The 25,392-nt window shown below is 40.7% G+C and overlaps 1 protein-coding gene across 1 annotated transcript in view; it reads left to right on the forward strand.

The window, feature by feature from the left end:
• Nucleotides 1-25,392, forward strand: part of ADAMTSL3 (ADAMTS like 3) — a gene marked incomplete at both ends in the record, with an annotated part of 165,358 nt that overhangs the window by 121,655 nt on the left and 18,311 nt on the right. Inside the window, 8 exons of the mRNA XM_084213870.1 lie at nucleotides 4,521-4,807; nucleotides 11,530-11,659; nucleotides 12,713-12,905; nucleotides 13,547-13,726; nucleotides 14,497-14,650; nucleotides 18,790-19,870; nucleotides 21,908-22,035; nucleotides 22,397-22,525. Of these exons, the coding sequence (XP_084069996.1) occupies nucleotides 4,521-4,807; nucleotides 11,530-11,659; nucleotides 12,713-12,905; nucleotides 13,547-13,726; nucleotides 14,497-14,650; nucleotides 18,790-19,870; nucleotides 21,908-22,035; nucleotides 22,397-22,525 (2,282 nt within the window). The remainder of the gene's footprint in view (nucleotides 1-4,520; nucleotides 4,808-11,529; nucleotides 11,660-12,712; nucleotides 12,906-13,546; nucleotides 13,727-14,496; nucleotides 14,651-18,789; nucleotides 19,871-21,907; nucleotides 22,036-22,396; nucleotides 22,526-25,392) is intronic.

Genomic DNA, 25,392 nt, shown 5'->3' on the forward strand with positions numbered 1-25,392 from the left:
CTCCCAGGATAAATTATAACAAGATTTCCCTCTGGTTCAGATCTGTTTAACTTTGTTTTCTGTAATTTAGACGTGGCACAGTGATAACTCACAGCCCACCTCTGCCTAGCAGGAGACTCATGATTTCCTTGGTAAAATGCAATCACTTTTAATTTTAGTTGTTCTCTTGTCATCCAAATTTAAACCACAATATGAAGTCTCAACTTCTAGTCCATCCTTTTATGACAACTTTCTCTCTATGCTTTTGTGTGATGTTTTAGTTGATAATGAATAAGAGAATAAATGCAGCTGTGTTTTAGAACCCACAAGTGATGGATATGCCAAAAGTAGCTTGTGGAAGATAAATACTTCTGCCGCTGTGGTCTACCACGGCTGGTGTCCTGAATTTACATAGAGGGGGAATGTTCAAAAGCTTCTTTTTTTTATTATTAGCAAAATAAAAAATGACTGTCCTTAAAGTGAGGCCAAGAAAAATGTAGGTCTGACCTTTTTAGTTTTCAGTTGTGGAATGTGATGACAGTTGATACCAATCATTATTTTAAATGTTCTTCCCTTGAGCCTTCTTAGTTACAGTGGGATTCGCAGAGAAGCTCCAGCAAGTTCTTGCATCCTTTTTATAGCTTGTAAGTTAAAGAAATAGACACCTCAGCTGCCTTTCTCTGTCATTGCTTAGGGAAAAACTAAAATGCTTTCAAAAGCTGATAAATTTTTTCAGCAATATGAGCTAAAAAGTGATGTGAAACGCAGTGTTTCTCATAAATGTTCCCACTTACTGCATTGGAGTCATTTTCACAGACATGTCCCCACTGTGCCTTTGGTGATGGAGAATTACCCATTTCTCTCAGCTCCTTCTCTGAACATGGGCTGGTGATTTTGTCCAAGTGTTACCCTTGAGGCTGATATAACCAGCAGTGTGACTCTGTTCAGAGCAGGCAAGGGTGGTGCTGCAGGGAGGGGTAGGTGCCAGCACCATGGAAGTTCTGCTCAGTAAGAGCCCACGTTGTAGATGCTTCTTTAGACTTTTATCCGGGACTCTTGGTGCATTAGGGCTGGACTGGACTGGAAATAATGCTAGAGCTGTCTTTTTTTTCTCATTATTTAGACATTTCCTGTCTTAACTGAAAGCAAGAACTATGGTCATGAGGAAAATTAAAAATTAAGAGACACCATGTTTTCCAACTCTTCAGTAAGCTGCAGAGGACTGCACTGAGTTCAGTTTTCAGCTCAGATTTGATTTGGTTGAGTTGGACTGCTCTGTCCCAGTTTAATAATCATTAGTTTAGGTCACTGCTTCATCTCTCAGGTCATCCTACACTTGCTTTTACAGCATGTGCCAGGTGAATGCACATTTCCATTAGTGCTAGACTGATAACACTGCAGCGTGGATGTGTCTTCATTATTTATACCTGCTCAGATGGGTATAGGAGAAATTTAGTTCAATGTAGCATTGGGAAGAATGACTGGGTAAAAAAGCTGATTATAAAAAGCTGTACCTGCTCAAATTTGCATTTTTCTATTTTCTTTTTTTTTTTTTTTTTTTTTAATAAAAAGAGGAGTCTCATCTACAAACCTAAAGGTCTCAGAAAATTCCCAGTTACCACTATCCATTATAAATTGCTGATGATCTACAAAGCCTTGTAGTACAAGTACTTTGATGCTCCTTAATGCTGACCTGAGGTGACTCTGAGTGTGTGCCCATTGAAGGCAGACTGAGTTTACTTCAGGGAAGTATTGTGTCCAAAGCATTACCATGTGTATGCTGTGAATGCCAGAATACCTCACATCTGAGCCTGGTGGAGTTTGCTTTAATGACCTGTCACAGGCTTTGCTTTTTTATGTTCAAGATAAAGGAAAAATTAAAAAAGCCCCATCTGCCTGAACTCAAAATTCAGATAAAAATCAGCTCTCTCAGTCTTCAGTCAGTTCCCTGCTCTGCTTTTGTACTAGCAGTCTCCACTAGCATCTGTTGAAGGTACTTAGTGTGACTTGAACATGATCATCCATGGAGAAGTTTTATGGTTTAGGATTTCAATAGGTAAATAGTCACGTGACTAGTTTAACAAATGCCAAGGTACAATAAAAAGTATTTTGTGTGTTCATTTTTTATCTTGCACTTCACTAAAAAAATACCAGACAGTAATATTCAACAGGAAAAGCTCAATTCTAATATAGGCTTGCTAGACGTCAAGGAAAAAAATGCTTAGAATTTTCTGAGTTTCTTTATAAATCAGTTTGTTGCTGATTGAAATGGTTGCTGTGGTTCAAAATTTCCTTTAATTTATACAGGATTTCAAAAGAAAGTTTTTGAAATACATTATTTTTGGAATGTTTAAATGTACTCAACTAACAGTACACAAAGCTAACACTAATTTCTGGCATGCTGCTGTCATGCTTTTACCAAAAGAAGTTATTACTTTCAGACTATAAACTTAGGTATGGTTAGAAGACCAACTATTTTCAACTATAAAAGTCCATCAATTTTATTTTTCCAATTAGGTACATAAGTATAAATTGACCTAATTTTTTTTTTTTTTACACAGAAGGAGAAAGTAATCATTCTGTTAAGCCTCTGCACACTGGCCTCGATCCAATAAAGCACTTAAGCACAAGTTTCCCTCTGAACATACTGTCATCCTGTTGTCTTCAAAGCACAGCTAATATGCTCAAGTTAGGCTCATGCTTAAGCATTTCATTGGATGAGGGTGATTTTGCCACCCTAGGTGGTTTGCATGGCTGTCTGTGAAAAGACTCTGAGATCTGTTGTTCCAGGATTAAGCTGATTTTGTCTGTTGGGGGAGGAGAAGCCTTCCTTTGCAGCTTTTCCCACAGAATAGTCATTGGAGTTTATATCACCTGGTCACTGAGCCCACCAGCTGTGCCATGGGCTCCCTGGGCTTTGGGCTGCTCCTAACCTGGCATTTGCTCAGGTTTGATCTCACAGGACACAGCCATGCACTGTTTTGATAGCATCCTTCCAATAAACATCAATCTGGCCAGCTTGGAAGGTGCTCAGACTTGTGAAGGGATGAGCACTGGGAGTTCTTGGTGTCAAGAGGAACTGGGGTTAATGTGGTGCCTTTTCCTGGAGTCTGGTGAGGACCTGTGAGCTCTAACAAAAATTCTGAGACAGCTCAAGGAAATTTTGATGGGCTTAGATATATTTATCTTTGTAGCAGAGCTGTAAAGTTGTTTCATTAACATCTCCTTAAAGAATAACCAGTTAATCTTTTAACCTCTGTTGGAAATGGGAATAGTCTTTTCCACAGGAAAGGTCACTTTTGGGGTCTGTCCCAATCACAGCCTTGGTGACTATCCCAAGGACTGACTTAGAGTATCCTTGCAGGTTATCCAGCCATCTGCTCTCCTTTCTTCTATGTGATTCTTCCTCTGTGTATACTGGCAAGAAATTATTGGCAAGATGATAAACTGTGCACAGAATCAGACCACACTGTTGACATTTTTCTGTGCTTACTGTGTATGCAGAGTGTAAATACTGATTTTGTCTTACACAACTGTTCTATGTTTGTAAGGGCAGTTTTCCTGCAGTAAGGAAAGATAAGGGCCAAATCTTTGAATCCTAATTTGGATCATTCTTTCCAAATACATTTTTAACACTGGTCAAATTATCCTCCTATATCTCCCACTGGTGTTTTGATCATCAGCTACATTTGGACCCAGAATAAAGACCAACTGCAGTATTTTCATGGGGAAAAAACTTCTAGGAAATTCTGTATTTGATTTCTTATAAAGTATACCCCAGAGCCATCCAGGATAACTTTATTAGTGAAATCCAACCCCTTGTCTCTAGTGCCATTTAAAAAATTACTGTCAGATATTAATGTGACCCTCAAAGTCAGAGAATATTATAACAAATTCATGACCTTTAAAACAAGATTTTATTGTAGTTCATCAGGAGCATAAATGCTTTCTAATAAAAATGATGGACTGTAGACTGGTTAGACCTCTATTGAAGATGAGAGGCTGCTTGCAAGATTGAATCTGAACAGCCTGCAGTGGGGTGCACTGGATATGGCTCCATTTGAAAGGTGCTTCTCTTCTCTGGTTGCTGATTATTAGTATGGCATAAGGTGAGGACCTCTCAGATTTAAGCAGATTGCAAATCTACTTTTGGCATATGCCCAAGTCTGTATATCTGGGGAGCTATTTTATATTGTACAGATGCATCTTCCTGGAGTTTCTCCCTTTTTCCCTGCTGAAGAAGACTGAGAAAAGATTTAAGTGTTTTTCTTTTCCTCAGCAGAGGATGCAGCTTTCCCTGTTCCTCATGATTCTTTCTCCTCTTTTCCTACATCTTCTTGTGTGAATTTTGGTAAATGGTCTGGGGTGTGAGAGTAAAGAGTGAGACTTAAGACACCTGATTGTGCATTCTGTTTAAGCGTCACTATGATATATTTCCTACTCTGTGTGTAGCACTCATTTCTGTGTGTTGGCTGTGTTTTAGCTGTGCACACACAGGCACAGTTGCAGGGAATAACTGACAGTGCTGTGATCATCTGCAGGTTTATTCCTGAGCCCTGGTCTCCGTGCAGTGCCACGTGCGGCAGCGGCATCCAGGTGCGAGAGGTGAAGTGCCGGATCCTTCTGGCCTTCACCCAGACCGAGGTGGAGCTGCCTGAGGAGGAATGTGAGGATGAGAGGCCACCCACAGAGCGAGTCTGTCACCAGGCCTCCTGTGACAGTGATCCTGTGCCCGACATGCCGGAATTTCCTCATGCTGAAGATGGCACTGTGACTTATGACTGGGAATATATTGGGTTCACTCCATGTTCAGCCACGTGTCTTGGAGGTACCTTTTATTTTTTCTTAATTTATCCTGGGTTGTAAGAATTTGGCATTGTTTGGTGTTGTTGCATCTCCTGTTAGTGTTACCTTAAAGTAACTATATTGATCTGTAGGAAAACCTGCAGTTACAAGCTTTAACATATTTTTGGTTATCAATAAAGTATTTCAAACTACTTTCTTTCCTTCAGCAAAGGAGGAAAACTTTGCTTTTTGGGTAAAGTAAGGTGCAGGAAGTCGATACAGCAACTTGCTTTAGTCTTGCTGCTGCAGGAGTGTCAGCTGCCAGGCCCTCTGTTGCACCAGTATGTCTGATGCATCAGTGGCGGAAATGTTTAGATGATCTACCTTTTCCTAGGAACCAAAAGTGTATGGTTTCAGAGTAAAAATCCCCATGTTTATTCCTTTTCTTCCAAAAAGCTGCCATTTTCTGCAGAACAGTAGGAATACAGAGCTGTAATTAGGGAGCCTTGGCCGGTGTGGAGATCAAACAGGAGCTGGTTTGGGTCTGGGTGCTCTGTATCACTGCCTGGAGCCCTGTGCCATACATCTGTCTGCAAGTAGTTAGGCACATTCCTGCCTGGATGTAATCGAATCTCCCTGTCGTCCTAAGTACATGTTACCAGACAAGGCTGCTGGTGTTGCTACTACTTACTGTACTTTGGGACTGAACACAGTGAGTTATGAAGTGTTAAGTGGAGGCAGTGGAATTGTGAACACACCTATATATGACAGGACTGCTGACATCAGTGGGAAGTGAAGACAGTTGTACCCACAGAAGAAATAAAAAATGTAGAAAAAGGGGAAACAGAAACAATTGGAGTGGGGAGAGAGATAGAGCTCACAGGCAGCAGCCTCCTTGGTGCTGGAGCACCAGCTCAAAGCTGGAAGGCAGGAGCTGGCAGGGATGCCCCAGAATGGGATCAGCAGCGTGGTAAGTGACTGATAGTGCCTCCTTTGTCATTTAACACTGCTGCTTACTGAGGGGATTGAGCAAAAGGAACAACAGCACCTGGGATCACAAAAGCTGGAGCATCCCATTCCCTGCACTACCTGCAGTGGCATCATGGCTAGGGAAGAGAGACTGCAGTCCAAGTGTGTTTGTAGCAGTGTGAGATGGTAGTGACAGCTATTGTGGCTGAGTGACTCTGTTTCATATTTTAATAAGAGAAATGTTTTTAGGAATAAAGAAATTGTGCTGTAAAGCAGAAGCAAACCATTCATTAATTCCAAATTTGTAGTTCTGGTATCTCAACTGATTTTTCTAACGTACAACCATTTTCTTGCCATCTTAAATCCACTTTACTGCTTTTTAGCCAATGTAAATGCCAGAGGCATTCTAAGACTCCAAGGTTTTTGATTTTTGAGGATATAATCAGATATGTAGGCTGAAATAATGTCTAGTCTTTGCCTGCTATTGCACGTGTTGCAATTGCATTCTGCGTCTTCAAGGGTGAGTTTGTCCTTGCAAAAGCATCCCCATAAAAACTTGCACTTGGTGTGCAGACTGATGGTAATTTAAGGAGCTTGTACTGAACACAGCAGTTTCATTGGAAGGAACTTCAAAATGACTGATGAGCAGAATCTTGTGTTCAGCTTAAATTTTGCTCCTGAGGGAGCCAAGCATGAACTCTATTGTTGACTTCTGACCCTTTCATGAATTTGTGAGGTTCTCTGACCCAGAATTGTCCTGTAGGTGTTCATAGTAATTTAACAATTTGTTTGCTATTCAGTAGAAATGACTCACTTGAAGAAGTTTGAAAGACAATATCTGTTTGTGTTTTTAAGACTTCTGTGGTATCACTGGTACTGTGTCTAGACATTTTCCTTATGTGATGCTCCTGGGAAATGTGGGAAGTTGTCAGGGTGTTTTATCAATGAGCAGCTTCAGAAGCCCCCATGTTGCTGTGCTGGTTAGGTGATTTTTCCTTTCTATCAGCTCTGGTCTTCTGGCTGCCTTGGCAAAGGCTTTCAAACAGACCAAAAATTACCTGCCGATAAATAGTTTTAAGGGAACCAGACATCTCTTCTGTTTCCAGCTCACTGCAATGTGCTAGCTAATGATCTCACTGTCTACTATTTTTCCATTGTGTAGTTCAAAGGAGCTGATCCATTTCTGCTAAGTTTTATGTTCAAATCTCATTTCAATTAGATGAACTCTTTCGTTATAAGAAATAAATGTTGTCTGAGTTTGGAATAACCCAATGTAATGTAAATTATATTAGGTACTTTTTCTCCAGTATGTATGCATCTAGCTGTGGCTATTAAAACAAATTCCTGTGGATTTCTGTATCCTCGGAACTCCCTGCCCCCGTTTCTTGGTGCTTAACTCTTTCTGAATGAGGGAAAATTCTGCTGGCTCTGGAAGCTTTTATAGCCAATATTTGAGCAAAGTCCGAATCTCTCTTTCAGAGCTTGTCACTTGCACCTTTTTTTTAATCCTCACGCAGACTAGACTTGTAATTCAGTCTCCTCTGGTCCCTGTGCAAAGCAGATGAAAAAATGCAAATGGAAACATTGGGGTTTTTGGGTATTAGACTTACAGAGAGTGATTTTCAAGGCGTTATCAAACATCATCTTTCCAGTTCTAGAGCAACAGTCACCCCAGCCTTGGGTCACTTGTGTGCCTTCTGCCCCAAACCTCTGTGGCTTCTCACACAGCATGTGAAGAGCCAAACAAGTTGAGGTTTTGAGTGCAGCCAAGTTGTTTTATGCCTCTTAGCATAATTAATGCTTCCTTCATCAGTCTTTCCATGAGTGTAAATAAAAGTTGTCGAGGCCGGTTAGTCATAGGCAGACATCACCTTTAATACCCGTAGGAAGCTCTGTAACCAGTCTGAAATCTAAAGATCTGGTTTTTTATTCAGTGCCTGAAGAAATCCCAAACTGAAAATAAGCCAGCTGCGTGCTTGGGGATCTCAAAATTTGCCTTCATTTTCCCTGAATGTTTTTTGGGTTTCTTTGTTTTTGTTTTGTGTTCTTTTCAATCTGAAGAACTTTGGCTCTGGTGTGAGAGCCCCTGATGGAAGTTTAATTTACATAATATCATCAGTAGGGAATTAATAATCATTATGAGAACAAAGAATATGCCTGAAGATAAATGTTTTTGTTGTAATCTATAGCATTTCTTTAGTGTTGTCAATCATTTACTACTCAACAGTATTTTAAAGTGATGTTTTTCACTTTAAAAATCTCTGAAGATTTTCTTGTTTAAATATACCATTAGCTGCAAGAGGCAGATTTTGGTGGTTAAATGTAATTATTATTATTATTATTATTTACACTCCATATGCTTCAAAAATGGCTATTTGGCCACCTAAAGTCATTACATTGGCCTAAAAATAACAAGATTAAGCAATAAATAACATATGCATATCCTGTTATTTCCCCTATAGCCTCTGTGGCTTTGGTAACTTCAGAGTGCAGTCAAGTTGTGTTTTCAGGCTTTTGTCTGGACCATAAGGGCTAAAAGTTTACCATTTTATTTATGAGAAACCTGAGATTCTTAGAATATTAATGGATTCTAGCCAAATGTAAGGGTTCTAAGAAAAACAATGACTGTTCAGAGACTCACCTATAAAGATGAGAGAATTTGCTCTCAGCTTGTTTTGGAGTCACCTTGATACCTGGTCACTCGTGTATTTGTTTCATTAGCTGCAGATGTTGTTTACTCTCTTACAGAAGTATAAAATAGATGCAGAGAGAGGCTCAAGGATATGTAGAATTTGGCATTTCTTCTGAGTTATCTTCAGTTTACAGTAAATATTTTTAAGAAGCCACAAAACTGAGACTATCTGATGTAAATAAATGTCCTTCCTCTTCCAGGTATAGAGAATAGATCCACCTTTTTAACATTTGCACAGCAGCTTTCCACCCCCATTTTCTTTGTACTTTAAAAATGCAGGAAGAGAAATTCTGGGCTTAATTCAAGCATTTTGCTCTTTTAAAACAGCTTCAAGCACTGTATATTTCATCGCACAGAAAAGATTGTAGAAGAATGTAAATGTATGTGGTTTCAATGCTGGGTTAAAATAGAAAATATTCTATTTCACTGAATAGTAGGGTAATTACTACAATAGTGCATCAGATTACTGTAAAAATACTTAATGCTCCCTGCTGCATACATAATGTTTTAGTTAAATTATCTACTATGTTTATATTATAAGCCAAGAAAGTCATACATATAAAACTCTGCTTGTTTGAATAATAGATTTTTCCATTTTCCAATCGACATAGAATAAGTTTATCAGCCATTGAAGTTCCCAGCTAATGGAAAATTATACTTTGGGGTGAGAAATCTGATTAATTGTGAAGACATTTTGACAGCTAAGTTCAAGCAAATTTAACATCAATTAGGTGGAGTTATTTATTGAATAGAGTTCTTGAATTGAGAATGAAGGAACAGGAAGGGACTTCGTGGTGGGTTTTTAACAACTCTTTAGTATCCATTTTTTACTTAGGGCATCAAAACAGGCTGCAAGTTTTCTTTCACTGAGGCTCCTGTGGGGAAGAATTGCTAATGCAGTTTGTGCTCTGTACTCCAGTCAAATGAAAAACACACCGCATATCAACATTTTCTTCTCTTAATGTGATTAAAGCTCCACAGGTCCTGCTGCAAGGCAGGAACCCCTTAATGAGCTCCAGGTGCCAATTTGTAGACAGACCCCATCACCTGGTATGACATGCCTTTTGTTCATTTGCCTGGCCAGTTTAGCTTATATAACACCAAGATAAAGAGTTCCCGTGACATTATTGCCAATTTAGATGGTCTGAGGGGAATTTCATTTCATTCCCCTCCTTTGTGTGAGACGTTAAGACAATTCTGTGTGGTGCAACCTGTTCCAGAGCAGAAGCATCACCTTGGACTAGGGTTTTCTCACAGCAACACAGGGAGGTCAGCAAAGCTAAAGCTTGGTAGCATAGAGTAGATTATGACCTAAAATTAAGATTATATCATGCTTGGCATGGACTTGATTATTTGCCTGGTAAGGCAAATCTGTTTCTCTCAGAACCCAACTCTAAATGCTTTCTTTTCTGCTGTAGACATTCAAATGTGCATTTCTATGTAAGGGAAGCTCCTGTTAAACAAGCACTTGAGGACTGACTGCAAAGAAAGCTTTTGATTCCCCTACTTCCATAAGAAAAATTATGTTTATTGCTTTGTCATCTTTGGGCATTTCCATGCCTGCATTGCACTCATGGTATTTGTTGTTAAATATTTATTCTCAGCCTGACTAGTAAACTAGTTTTCCCACAATGCATGTGTTCTATGTTAATAGAATTATCAATACTTTGAAACAAGAGAACTGAATAGGTTGTCAATCATATTTCAGGTCAGGTCTTTTTTTCTGTAAAAATTTATCACTGTGTAGATGTAGTCAAAACATTTATATAACAAGGGCTTTCTGAACTGCAAATGAGTCCCAGAGGGGATCTTGAGGTGTACCAGAGAGCCTGAAAGAAATTGGAATTTTTGTTATTCTGAAAATTGCTGCTTGTTTACCCCTGCTGAGGTGTCTGAAGCAGTTGGGCTGGCTAATACGCTGGACTGAATCAAAATTGTTTCTAGATGGAGGGAAGATCTTTGGTTTATGAAAAAATGACAGTGCTTGTGTACAGGAGAGAAGTAGTGGCTGGGGAGTGGAACTTTCTGTATCAGGTATTCCAGCCCTCTGGAATCAGAATGGCTGGTGGTCAGCAGTGTCCTTACAAAATCACTGAAGATAAGTTAAAAATAAGAAGGAAAGGAATTTAAATTCTGTGAAAGTGGTTCCTCAAGAGCCATTTTTACCTGGAAAAAATAAAGATGTTTTATGATTTCAGCTCTTTTGTTCTATAGGATTTGGATCATTAGCATTGCTTGTATAGAACAACCCAGATACACAGAATCCCCCAGGCACATCACAACCATCTTGTAATTTATGTGCATGTGAGTGAGCTTTGAAACTGGGCAAGGCTTTCCTACTGAAAAATATGATATATAAAATTGGATAATTGCACAAGTTTAAAATAGAAGTAGTTCACTGAATGTGTATTCACTAAGCTGTCTTGTTCTAAAGGAAACTTATATTACGTTTCATTTTGCTCATAGAAACTTGAGCATTAGTAATCTTCCATGCTTTAGTAATAAGATCCAGGTAGCAAGAGCTGCAGATCAGAAGGTGCCAAGAATGGTAACTAGTCAGGAAAGCTCTAGGCTGGGTCAGATTTGCTGCCTTCAGCAAAACCATTGCATCTCTTGGCCACTGAGAATGGCTGACTAAACACAGAACATTTCTCCTGACTATAGCTTTGCAAGTTTTCTGCATTTTTATAACAATTTTTGCAGATCTTTAGCTTTTTATTAAAGGCAAGGTAAGTGAGAAGGAATCACTTTCACCTCAATTTTGGCAATGGAGGTAGCAGCTGGTTTAGGATCATTACAGGACCAGTGGATGCAGCCTCTGGAAGTAGCTTGACAGAAAAACCTGGGTTTTTATTGGTTTTCAGAGCAGTAGAATGTCAAATGATGACTTTTAAATATCACAGAAGTAAAGTTAAGATATAATTTCCAAATATCTTCTGAGTATTAAATATATAAACTGTCTCTGCATTCCTTTTTGTTTGAGATGTTACTTTTAAGCCTGCTATCTAATCCGGTGTTTTTTTACTGATTATTATTCAAGAGCAAGCTTGACAGAAATCTCCTTCATCTTCAGCGTTTCATGGGTGTTTTCCTTTCAAATGCAGGCACACAGGAAGCCATTGCCATGTGTCTGCACGTGGACACAAAACAAGGTGTCAGTGAAACCCTGTGTGACAAATCCAAGAGGCCACCCCCGATGACTCGGACCTGCAACACGAAGCTCTGCCCCCCGAGGTACCCTGGAATAATGGAATTATGTGGTGGCAAAGGAAGGGTTAATGGGACTTAAATAAACATTGGCTTTCTCAGAAAGGGTTCAGATTGCAGGACTGTGGTCATGCTTTTGGGATGGAATTTCACTACTTCCGTTTTCAACAAGGTTTTGGGATTGGGGTGTTTTTTTGGTCTTGTTCGCTCCTTTTCCACTCTTCATATCTCACTGATGAAATAGGGGACATTTTCTGAAATAAATCTCTTCCATGTTGAATATGTGCCAGAGTTGGAAAAAGAGGCTTAACTCTCCTAGTAGTAGAAGGAAAATTTCAAGGATATTTCACAAAAGAAAAGCTGAGGATATTCACTTTTTATCTTTACTGAATTAAAAAAAAATATGAAATGATGATTTAAATGCACCTCAATTTAATGCTTCTTTAGTAGCCCCATGTAGTTCTTACATTTATTTGGAGATTCTGGGGAAAGAACAAACCCAATCTAAATCCCAGAAAACCTCTAGGTCATTTGATCACTTGAAAGGGCCGTATATAAAATTTTGATGTGTGCTGACTTGTTTACCCATTTCTGATCTCTGACATCCCAGATCCTTTAAAACTTGTTTCTATGCGTTTGCAGAAACCTGCTCTTGCTAAATGTAGGGAACAAGTTAACAGGAACAGGATGTTTTATAGAAAACATATATGCATTTAAAGGAAGTTTTCTAAATATAAGAAAGGTCTGTTTACATATTTACATCTATCAACGTAAACATCAACAGGTTGCCAACAGGCTATTTTTAAGAGGAGCACTCTAAAGCTAAACACTGGAGTAAAATTTGTCTGAAAATGACCATTTATTACTTTATTGTTAATGAATTCTGCATTTGCTTGTTACCGGCAAGGTTTATAAATCCAATTCCCACTTGTGCTCCAGCCAAACCAAAGGCATGTTTTAGCCATCGATCAATAACTGCGCCTGCAGCCGTGCTTTTTGCTGGGCTCTGTCTGGATGGGACTGTTCCCCCCAGTGCCAGGTGGGTTGCTGAAGGAGAGCTGTTGGTGTGTTTTGGGGCAGGTGGCAGAGCGGCCCCTGGAGCCGCTGCTCGGCGAGCTGCGGGGTGGGGATCCAGAGCCGCGCCGTGTCCTGCCAGCAGCCCGGGGCGCCCGCTCCTGCTGCCCACCACTGCCAGGACCCAAAGCCTCCTTCTCTGCAGGCCTGTAACCAGATTGACTGTCCCCCTGCTTGGCACGCTGAGGAATGGCAACAGGTATGGCTGGGTCACAGGAAGAGTCTAGATGGGTTCCTCTGGCCAGGGACTCGTCTCTCCAGCACGGAAGGCAGCTCCTGACCCCCTGCGTGTGTTTTAACTTCCATCATAGAACAAACTAACCCAAAAGCACTGCTTTAAACTCCTGTACTGATGAGTAGTCACAGGATGAGGTGGAACTCCTTGTTAGGATTTCAGAAGACTGGATACCTGTTATTCCATACATTATCTCTCTCCCTATGCTCTCTGAACACAATAGCCTTCCCTTCCCTTCCCTTCCCTTCCCTTCCCTTCCCTTCCCTTCCCTTCCCTTCCCTTCCCTTCCCTTCCCTTCCCTTCCCTTCCCTTCCCTTCCCTTCCCTTCCCTTCCCTTCCCTTCCCTTCCCTTCCCTTCCCTTCCCACTGGTGAATGACATAGATTTTGCATAAGATGCATGTTTTTCTCTAAGATTTCTACTACTTCCATGCCTTCAGACAGTATGTTTGACATTTGAACTCCAGTTCTCATCTCCAATGTATTAAATATTTTAAAATTGAATTTTCCATGCTGCTTGATCTCTCATTGAAAGTAGGTGTCATTTTTCAGGGGCACAGATGTCCATGCAGGTGTAAATGCTGTATTTGATTCTTCTCCTCCTTAGTGCTCACGTACCTGCGGAGGAGGGATTCAGACCCGCAGGGTGTCCTGTAAGCAGCTCCTGACAGATGGAAGTTTCCTGAAACACCCTGATGACACCTGCCAGGAACCCAAACTGCCAACTAGTAAAGCATGTGCAAAAGTTGATTGTCCTCCTCAGCTGGTCGTTGGAGAATGGTCCAAGGTGAGCAAACCTCAATAATGGTGAACCAAACCCTCCACTGTGACAAAAGCTCTGAAGGTTTCTGCCTGGCTAAGTGAGCTGCTTGGAGCTGCCAGGGCAGCTGAAGCTGTCCCAAAGCCTGTCCTGAACTAAACTGTGCATGCCTGCCTGCAGCCAGGCTGATCACAATGCTTCAGTCACTGGAGGAGGACATTGCATGCTTTCTACCAGACAGGTTTGCTAGCAATAATCTCATGGTACAGCTTCCAAAAAGCAAATCTCTGCATTATTCTGGAATACATCCTCCTCTTTTCCTGATTAATGCAAGCCTGCTACTACTCCCCATTCAAATGATTTAGAAAATTGAATTTAGAAGCTGCAATTACAGTTTCATGCAACACAACCTCAGAGAGAAGGTTGAGAGACTTGCCAGAGACTGTTTAGAACCTGCTGAGTTGTTTCTCTCAGGTACCAGATCTCATTGCTCTGTTTTCCCCATGGCTGGGCATAAGTACTGTCATGTTACTTTAATTCATGACTTGCTTGCTGGAAAAACTGTCTGTCTTATGTTCTTATTGCCTGGAAAAGTGGAGAGAGTTTAATAACTAATATTAGAGTCTAATAACTAGATAACACAAGGATTCCTATGAAGTAGAGTGTGTGTACTCTTTCAGAACTAAAAAATTGAAAAAATATATTAAAAGAAAACCACCACCAAACAAACTAGTTTAAAATTAGCATGTGTGGTGTGGAGCACCAAGTTTAGCTTGACTGCATCCTTCTTTTCACAGTGCTCAGTAAGCTGTGGTGTTGGAATCCAGAGGAGGAAACTTGCCTGCCAAAACCTCACAGCAAAGGGCCAATATGTCACATTAAATGGATCGATGTGCAGTGCTCTGTCTCCTTCACTGCTTGTAAGGTCTTGTCAGATGAATGCCTGCAACAGTAAGTATGTGAATTTATCTGGTTCCTTGCTGATTTGGAATGATCTGTTCATAAAGAGAAATCTGTATGCACATTAATTCACTCATCTCTCTGTACTATCACAACGTAACTTGGCACAAACTGAGTGTCATAATTACTATACTAGTAATAACAGGATTGCTTTTCTTGTTATTTCTACTATTCAAAAGCAATGGTTGTGATCTCAAGAAGTAGTTTTTAAGTATATATTACGGTACATACCTCTCACCCTCTTATGCACAATTTGATCTGATTTTTCCTTTATCATTTACACTATTACAACTGGAAAAAAAGAGAAAAATTAATAAATTTAATACAAATTACAAAGGACATTAGGAAAGATAAGAATCCAGTTCTGCCTTGTCTTTTCTCTGTATGTTTGTATTACAATGGACATTTTGCTTACCATGGTGGAATTCAAAACCAGAAACTCTGTGCCAGTGATAATTTTAGGTATAATTTCTATCTTTCCTTGTAAAAATTACAATCCTGACCTCATTAGCTGCACAGGGAGTGGTGTCAATACAGACATTATTTGAAAAATCTGATGTTTTATTACTGTCTATATAAGAATATTTTCAGAAGGACTGTCTAAGGAAATTGTACAATTTGGGCACTATTGGGTTATGATACTGATGGAAGTTGCACTAATTGTTTCACAGCAATGGGGAAACCTCTGTGATACAGTGTGTGTTCAATTACATCCACTAATTTAGAACAGGCTGATCTAAATGCAGGCTCCTTATGTCTGAACCTGAGCTCCCCTTCCTTTATAATAGAGAGTATTGCTTTGCAGATTTGGGGAGCAGGGTGCTGAGAGGACAGGGGAAAAAAAGAGCTTTTAGTTTTGAGCTGCAGGAAAACAAAAAGCCTTTATCAATAGCCTGGTTCTGATCACAGGTCAGACACAGCCATGTTTTGACTCAACCTGCAGTGTTGTGAAGAAATAGCTACTTTATACATTTTGAAGCTTTGCTTTAAAAATTATTCACAAAACAACATAAGAAATAGAATAATTACTGATTCATACATAATATGAAACTCCTTTTCCTGGCCTGCATTTCAGATTAACATGCCAAAATCCTGAGGTTCAAAACTCCACTAAATAAAGCCCCGTGGACTTTCAGGAATGTCCTTGGCATAAGGTTTAATAAAATATTTTGAGTTGCATATCTATCTGAATTTAATTAATTGTGGATAGTTGAATGGCAGTGGAGCTGGTTTGCAAATTGCTTGGTTCAGACTGATATTACTGTTACCCTGTCAGCTGCCAGCACAGTGCCTAGAGAGCAGCACACGGGCTGCAGGGGGAGCAGCATCAGCCAGAATGGGAGCAGATCAAAGCCATAAAGAGAATCACTGTCCTCTCCCTGCATTTCCACCACCCTGTGGAGTAAGGAAACCTTTGCAGCTCAGATCTGCCTGGAGATCCTCTCACAGTGCAGCAGGAGGGCAGGGGAAGGTGTGAGGCTGCTCCACACCTGCAGTTTCTGATGGGTCTTGCAGAAGGAGCCAGGGCTGAGATTCCCAGCAGGCTTTGGATTCCCAGGAACATGCAGCAGGCATCTCCTCTGTAGGACAAGGAATGATGTGGATGGGTGAGGAGCAGTGTGGTGTGAGTGCTGTTGGGGGCTCTTGCCTTGGAGAGCAGTTCCTAAATCTCCCTCCTCAAGGTGATGCTTCTGTGGCTCACATGAGTGCCTTTTTTACTGTCTCATGACAATGCTGAGTCATTTTAGACTTAATCTTTTACCCTGAGACTGGTAATTGTGGCTGTTTTCTGACTTAGGAGTGCTTATTAAGTAGAAACATTCCTGACTCCGGGCTCTGAGAAATAGGAAATAACACCAGTCTAGCCCTGAGGTCACCAGGATCTGAAACCCAGCTGAAGCTGTTCAGGACCATTACAGGTCACAGATGCAGAAGGATTTGTATCAGGTGATAATGAGGTCCAAAGGCTCCAGCACATATTCCTTAAGATTTACCTTTACCCTCCCAAACAGTCCATTACCTCAGCAGCTGCAAGATTGAATGACAGTAAGGACCTAGAGAATGCAAAGTTATGTGGCCTCATACATTCATATGACCTTATATATTTATATGGCCTGCCATCCACAGCTCTGAACTTTGTTTCACTCTCAGCCTTGCTCACCAGTCACCAGTAAAAATACACACACCCTTTAGTGCTGAGCTGCTAATGAGAGTTAGTGGTCTGTCTTTTTTAAAGAAATGAAATGGATGAGACTTGTTAACATATTTATAAGTATGCACTGGGTTTAATTCTAAGCTGGAATAACTAGTGTAAACAGACCACAGGCTGAAGTATTTTAATTTGTGTGTTTAAAGTTACACTTACTGTGTCTGTAAGTTGGATTTTGGAAATAGAATATTTAATACTGGAACGCTTCCCCGAAAAGAAATATTTGGGGCCCAATAGCTTATTAAAAACAGGACGCTACTTTAATAATTTTAGTAAACTGAGTGCCTAAAACAATTTAATTGTTGTACCATGTGAAATGGTTGAGGGAACCTTGTGTCTGGATAACAAATGCCGATTTAAAAGCTGTGTAATTATGAAACCATGATATCCCCACAGGTCTGAACTCATTACCCAAAACATTGAAAATAACCATTTTGTTTTATAAGCATAAGAACGCACTCCAGGGTGTAGTTCCTATAGTGTACACACTTATTGAATGCTTGAAGCATTTAGCTTTTCACCTATTTCTTCGCAGCATATTTGGAGCACATGTACACACAGCTTTTCGGGTATCATTTCTGTGCCATCAGCGGAGTTGTCTTTTTATTTAAGTACCTCCCAAGTGGAAAAGCAGCACCGATTTCAGATTCAGACGAGCTGAGAGGTGTTTTGATCCCTGTGTCCATTTCCTGGCCATCAGCTCCTTCCGCGGGCTCTGAGCTTTCTCTCCGTCACATACCAAAGCGCTGGGTCACCGAACACAGCGGGGCTGTTTTCCAGCACCGGCAGCATTGTTTCCCGACCCTTCCCATCCCGATCGGACCCGGCCGGGCAGGGCTCGGGGTGCGCGTCCCGCTCCTGCCGTGCTCCGTCCCTCCCTGCCCGGCGCTCCCGGCGCGCTGCGCTGTCAGAGCGGGCACCGCTGCCAGCAGTGAGTCAGCACAGCGGCATCCAAAACACCCCTGTGCCTCCCGGCTCTGCCGGGAAAGCCTCCGTGGTGCTCTTCATCCAGGCAGATCCCTAGAAACCTTCCAGCATCTTCATCCAGGCAGATCCCTAGGAACCTTCCAGCACCCAGGTGCCTGCAGTTCAGTGCAGGAGGAGCTTCACAATACCCAGTGTCTCTACACCCAGCCTGCACATAGCTTTATGCTGTTTTTGCTTGCTTTTGTAATTTATCTGATCACTGCCTTGTTTCTCTCTTTCCTCCTTTCCCTCCCTACCTTCTTGGCACAACACTGTCAGCAGCTCATCTTTCAACCCTAATGAATTACCCTCAGCCTGTGATTACAGGGTGGCTTTGCCTGTTGCATGTGCTGTGTCTTTACTGACTGTTTCTTTCACCTCCTGCGCTGCTATCAGTTTGGCTTGACTCAGGCAACCAGCACAGCCAGCCAACATTTTAAATAAGAGTCAAGGGGAGCCTTACATTTTGGATAGATTTTGTTTTATTTAGGTCATTCTGCACTCAACAGTGCTCAAATGTGGGGAAAGTGATAATGTGTTCACATTTTTTAAATTCAGTTTTTTCATTTCCATCATGCCTAGCCTTTCTGAGGCAGCAGTAGGAAATATAACTGGAATATGAACATATAGATGGAGTAATATATAGTATGTGTACATATCCTTTCATATATGTGTGCACTATCTACCTCCTTCACATAGGTATATGTTGCCTGGATCCTTTTATTGTTAGGAGACTTGGGGAAGAATCAATAGAATTCTTGGCCAAAGCAAGGGAATGTTATGGTTTCATGTTGTTCATATTTTTGCATTTTTGTGACTCAGATAAAAGCTCTGTGTGTTGCAGTCTGACTTGAACAAAGTCAGGAAAAGTTCTTTCAAGCATTCTCCGAAAAGCAGATTTTGTAAGCGTGACTGCCAATGACTAGATGCTTTTCAACATGTTGTTTTCTTGCAGAGATCAAGCCCAAGCTTCCAGCAAAGTTTTCTGCCCATGGACCTCAGATTGTCAGCATTCACCGAGTTTATATTCAGACACGGCCAGAGAAGCGCATTAATTTTACCATAGGAAGCCGAGCCTACCTACTCCCAAAAACATCTGTGGTGATTAAATGCCCCGTGAGAAGGTTCCAGAAGTCCCTTATCCGCTGGGAGAAGGATGGGCAGCGCTTAGAAAACTCCAAAAGGCTTGGCATCACAAAGTCAGGCTCGCTGAAAATCCACTGCCTGGAAGCTGCGGATATCGGTGTGTACCGGTGCATCGCGGGCTCTGTGCACGAGGCCTTTGTGCTCAAGCTCATCGGCACTGACAACAGGCTCATCGAGCCCCCTTCCCCTCGAAAGCAGCCCAGCCAGCCCAGCCACCCAGATCACAATGAGGCCAACAGCCTCGGGGCCAAATGGCACAAGATGAGCAAAATGTGGCAAATGTGGAGCAAGAAGAGCGAGCTCTACCTGGGTGACAGGCAAGTCAGCGATCAGCCGTTCCTGCGGAACCTTGGGAGCTTTGGGAGCAATTCAGCAGAGGAGTTCAGCTCTCGAGAGTTCAGGAACAAGCGCCTGGAGGCTGCAGTTCTCCAGGGTGCCTACAGCATGGACACTGCTCACTTCGAGGAGCTCATGAGGAACATGAGCCAGCTCATTGAAACGGGAGAAGTCAGCGATGACCTGGCGTCCCAGCTCATCTTCCAGCTGATTGCTGAATTGTCCAGGCATCCACCACCAACTGCTGACAAATGGAAGGGGGCCCAGGATGAGAAAGTTTCCTCGAAACTCCCGAGCAAATCGCCAAACAAATCCGAAGGTTTCAGCACAAAAACGGTCGATAAGTTAATGTTTGACCAGAAGGTTCCAGTTATTATGAGGCAAAAGGAAATTCCTCAAGTTTCCTTCAACAAAACAGTAACTGTACGAATTGGAAATACAGTTTTTCTGACCAAGAATACTCATGCTGTCAATCTACTGTGTGAAACAGCTGGTATGAGTGAAGTGAAATATACTTGGACAAAAGATGGCGAGACATTAAAAGCCTCTGCGAAGTAAGTAAAGAGCTTCTCTTTTACTTTTGAATGACTTACTGTGCCGCTGTCGATGGAAAAAATCCACCCTGCTGTGCAATATTAGAGCATACGGTTGTGAAAATGAGATAAGCATGGCCACTGGGCCTGCCATCTTTCTAGTTAAGTAATTTATTTTTATTCTTTCAAGTGTCTGTCACGTTGTTTGGCTTTACTGACATCCAAGCGTTTGGCCATTTCCAGGATACTGCATGGGATGATTTACTATTTTTATAAGGTGAAGTGTTTTGGATGTCCTGGCTGTATTTTTTGATCTGCTTTAATCATTTCAGCTGTGTCAGAAAAAGAGCAGATTTACCCTCAAATTAGAGAGGCTATTGGATTCATTCAGATACTAAATACAGTGGGAACACATTAAAAACATCTGCCATGGTATAGATGAAAAGAAGTCTTAGCCCTTACTCATTTTAAGAAGGGAAAATATAAATGGTACCCACACCATTCTTCAACACACTATTTAGGTATTACTGGAGCTGCATCACTTCAATTGAAAAAGAAAAATATGAGCTTTTATGGATGTTTTTCAATACTTTAAAATATTTCTGTTGAGGACAGTGAAATTCAGAATAATAAAGAACCTGTATTACAATGACATTTGAGAGTGACAAATGAGTACAGCAAGCTGTTACAATCAGATATTTGCTCAAGACTGAGCAAATACTTCTACTTCAGTGCTGATAAATTAGAAGCTCACCTGGTAATATTAACATTAACTTTGTTTGTGAGCCTCTTGGAATTATAGCTAGCCCTTGAGTAATGAAAAAACTGGTTCTGAAATGATAAAGACTCTTTTGGATATTTCTCAACATATTTAACTGATTAAATGCACTGCCAAGAAAAATATACTTCTGCAGGGCTATCAATTAAAGCAAAAACATTGAAACTAAGCCATTTTAAAAAGTGAAAATGTTTTTGAAATCATGTAGCTCCTACCAATTATGTCTATTTTGTCAAATGTGCATAATTTTCCATTAATTTGTAGCAAGTGATGCTTCAGTTTTTGGGGACATGATGGTGTTTTGTTTATTCACCAGTGTGTTTGCTTCCTAATTTTAGCCCAGACTGATATTCTTGCATTTAAGGCATATATTAGCAAAGCAGGTTTATTTCCTAATTTTTTTTTCCCAGTAAGGTTTCTTATACACAAATCTACATATTTGTGTGCAGACCCAAAAGTGATGCTAATACCATTGCTTCTGAAAGAGTGTGAGGAGGTAAATTGTCCTTATCTGTCAGGTTTGTAAAAAAGGATGTACTTGAGCCATGCATGAGGTGGCTTGTTTTTTTGAGATACAAGTATTTTTAATATTATTTTTGTTAATCTATTATGTAAATGTACTCAGTGTGGGAAAACACCAGCTGCAGGTTTTTGGGATGTGCTGAGTGTATGGCAAGTCACATAACTTAGTGCTGAGAAATGTAACAGAGGAGAAAAGTTGTAATTTTCAGCCTCTTCCCCAAGCTGTGATCCTCCTCAGAGGACAGACAAGGTACTCAAGACATTTGTGAGGTTTTGGTAGAAGACTTTAACTTCAATGATGACATTTTAAAAAGCCCCAACAACCCCATCCCCATAGCAATTTCAAAGTCAGATCAGGCCATAGATTTGTGAATTCCCCAATCCTGCTGAAAACCAAGCTTGCTCCAGAGAGATCAATTTCTTGCCAAGCCTAATACTTTTAATTGCGGTATTCTGATTTATTCACACTTTTGTGCCCCGGGGATCCTGGTTTGTGGTAGCAAACTCACTGCCCTTCCAAGGGCTGCAAGTAGGACACAGCCCTGTAGGAGAAGGAGATCTGAACAATCCTCCCTGTGTGTGTCCCTGAGTGCTCCCCTCCTGCCACCAGAGAGGAGGCAGAGCTGGGATGCCTGTGCTGCTCTGGGTCTGCAAACTCCTAAAAAGGAGCTTTGCTGCTCCACCTGTAACTCTTGCAAGGGGATTCACCTGGCTTTGTCCCAGGGTAGTAACCCCTGTATTTCCTTGTTTATTGGCAGGGTGATCCTGGACACCACTGGAAGAGTGCAGATTCGGAATCCTGCTCAAAAGGAACTTGGTACCTATGGATGCCTGGTTGTTAATGACTTTGGTTTGGACATGGAAACATCACTGCTGTTGCGTGCAGGTAAAACAGTGGCCTTCCACAAAACCAAGCTTTTAGACACACACCCACTTATATACACCTATATACACATACACATAGACTATATATGTGTGTATAAATATATGCATATAAACACCCATGCCCACTGCAATGTGGAATAGTTTCTTTTACTGAAACTCTGCCTGATTTCATAGGCAGCAGTAAGATGATCTTGCTGCTCTAAAACCACAGCAGGTGTGAACTCAGTCCGCCTGTATCTGTCCCACCTGTCTTTTCTGGCTGCTGCTTTGCAGACTGAATTCTGTTTCAAACATGATGAATTTAAATACAATATCTATGTTTAGAAGTTAAATAAAGCTTTACTATCCCTTTCATTTCAAAGAGGTGCCTGTCATCCTGTCCTCTGTGTTAAATATGACAAATCTGGAAGCCAGCAGTTTCTCAACAGTTGTTGGAGGTACAATCGTGGCAAGAATTGGAGCAAATATTTTGATTGAATGTCCAGTGAAAGGTAAGTAAGAACTGCAGTGATGTTGCTTGTAATGTTGGAATCAGAAATTTACCTTATATCTTGAAATAAGGAAATTACCAGTGAAGGCTGAAAATCATTGATCATTAGTGGTTTTTTATTAGGCATGTCACCCACACAAGTCCTATTTATTTTCTGCCTGTCATTTCAATTTACATACACATTTGTAGGTTTGGGGTTTCCCTAAAATGGACTTTCTCTCCAAGAAGTGGTCCAGGGCTCCACTACAGAGCTTAAAGCCCACCAGGGTGAGGGGCTGTCTTGCTGCCTTGGTGAGCACGGCCAGCTGACTTGCTCATCAAAGCACTTTCCTTATCCCTGTTGGAGATGCACATCTGTCTAGACTATTGTTAAAACCGAAAATGAAATCTCCAGCCACAGCCTAATAGAACTTTAAACCTGCTGGTGAAGTAAACTCACCTTTTAGATCCATCAGTCTGCAGCTGTGGTGAGGAAACAAAGGAAAGTGCCGGGCTATGAGAGAACACAGATATTTTCTAGTTCAACTCCTGTGGAGGAAGAGTAATATCAATCAGAATTAACATGCATTAAGCAGTTCACTGCTGCATTGTATTTTCCAACCCTTTGCTGGAAAGGTACCTATTTTCTTTTTAATCTTACCATTGCTATCTGTGAGGTTTCAAGTGTAATATTTCAGTCACAGCAGCAATATTCTGTCAAACATTTAATAAGCTGAGCTCAGCCCTTTGTGAAGATGATGTGTGAAAGTGCAAATAACCACGAACCTTGCAAGTGAGTGCAAAGGACGAGCTCAGAGCAGCCAGTGTGTGCTCACATTTATGTGCTGGGAAATGCATATCAGAGGGTGTTGATACTGAACCAGGGTAGTGATAGAAATATATTTATGCAAATAGCTCTGCATACAATAGTGGCGCCAGGCTGACATACATTAGGACATGTGGCTCTGCTATTCACCGTTGTACCAAGGCTAATTCTTTGATGAAGTAATATTTTCCAACTATAGTTTGGCAACTCCTTGTATAACTGACCTACATCTCAAATTCAGCAGAGAGTTCATGTCACACTGTTAATATTAATATTGTTAGGATGGGTAAGCAGTTAGCAATTTAAATATAAATTAATATTTTCACATGGGACTGTAGATTTCCAAATGCTTTAGAATTGTATATGTTGGTGAGCCAAACTTTAGTTATGCTGAGACACCAGTGTTGACTTAGAAAATGATTTATCTAATTGCTTTATTTCCTGTCACCGCCAAGGAAGTAAGTATTACTGTTGTGAATAAAATAGAGCTTGCATGTCTTAAAATGTCACTAAGTCTGGAAGCAGAAAAACCTTTGCAATGATGTAAGCAGAGTTTTCCTGTTCTTCTTTCCTTAATGGAAAATAATAAACCACTAACTTCAGAAGATTGAATTTAATAGCACCTTATGCTGATACGTTTGTCTGATGGGTGGGACCCAAAAATGTGTCCATTTGCAGTGTAGGAGGAGGAGAACTTCATTGTGAATGCTGATAAAAGATGATGTGAATGATCAGACCTGCGAAAGTAATGATAAGAGAGCCCTTCTTGTTGAGTCAGGGAGACCTGGGCTGGATCTGCAACCCCTCTTCCTCACTGCCCTTCCTCCTGACTGCTCTGCAGAGGATGGGTTTGCCCTGGGAGTTTCACTGAGTGAAACATCCCTGGATGAGCCTTTGTGTTCTCCATGTTCTGCCAGGAGTTTATTCAGGATCCTTCCACACAGACATTACTCATGCAGATTTCTCACTGGTGTCACATCTGGTCTTTGGGACTCCTGCTAGCCCCCAGAATAGTTCTCCACAAGAAGAGCCATGTAAAGAATAAAGTGTCTGTGTGCATGAAGAGCATTAGTGCCGTGTCAGTAGTAGAAATTATTACTTTTAAATTTCTTGGCTGCAATGACCTCTGAGGGTTTTTTCTGTAGAATGAATAACCTAAAGGACCTTTTTAGAGTTGTTCAATCCATAGTTTCTTCTGCAAAGAAATTGACCTATTGAAGATGTAAACTTTAATATTTTGTGCAGTGTTGGCCTTTTGGGTACAAGTCTGTTTTCTTTTTCATTGTTGCTAATTTGGTTCTTTTATCCTGTTGAAAACCTTTCTCTCTCACTCCAAAAATCATATTGAGATTGTAAAAAGCTCTTTGAATTGCTGAAGACCAGTGTGTCTTATTGAACAGAAGAACATCAAAAGAGCAGAATAAGAAAATTTAGCTGAACTGTACAAACTGATGGTTTCTCTTTTCTCTTCTTATTTTATAACAAGACTATTTTTCCACTAATTATAATAAGCTCCCTTTTATAGCTCCCACACGAGCATACGTTAGAAGATATTCATACATTCTGGGTAGATTCATATTCCATTCTTACAGCCAAGAGCTTTTCAATCAACACACATGGTATAAATATCAATACTGATTGCTCCAAATTGCTCTTGGATAACATTTATTGTATTTGCAGAAAAAAAACCGTCTTGTGATTATTGCTAAAATAAACTAAAACTGTCAGACTCCATTTATTGTAAAAACTTTGAAAGTTCTAAGTTGAAGTAGAATAGAGGGAGAAGTGGAAATGTGAATAAAATGTGCATTGTCTGCCGCTTGCTGGTGGGAGCAGGGAAGTGACAGGCACGGAGCTGAGGTTGTTTACACTTCTCTTTGCAGCTCTGAAATATCTTGGCACACAGGCCTTGAAAAGTAGAATCTGCACCTTCATCCAAATTCTGCATTCCTATGAATACATTTTGGCTCTCTTATAATAACATACTGATAAAAAATTGTGGAAATACACAAAGCCTGTTGTATCTTTTTGCACAGGGTTTTCACAAAGGTGGACCAAGTATT

This window comes from Fringilla coelebs, assembly GCF_963513975.1.
Source record: "Fringilla coelebs genome assembly, chromosome: 12".
Taxonomy (NCBI): Eukaryota; Metazoa; Chordata; class Aves; order Passeriformes; family Fringillidae; genus Fringilla; species Fringilla coelebs.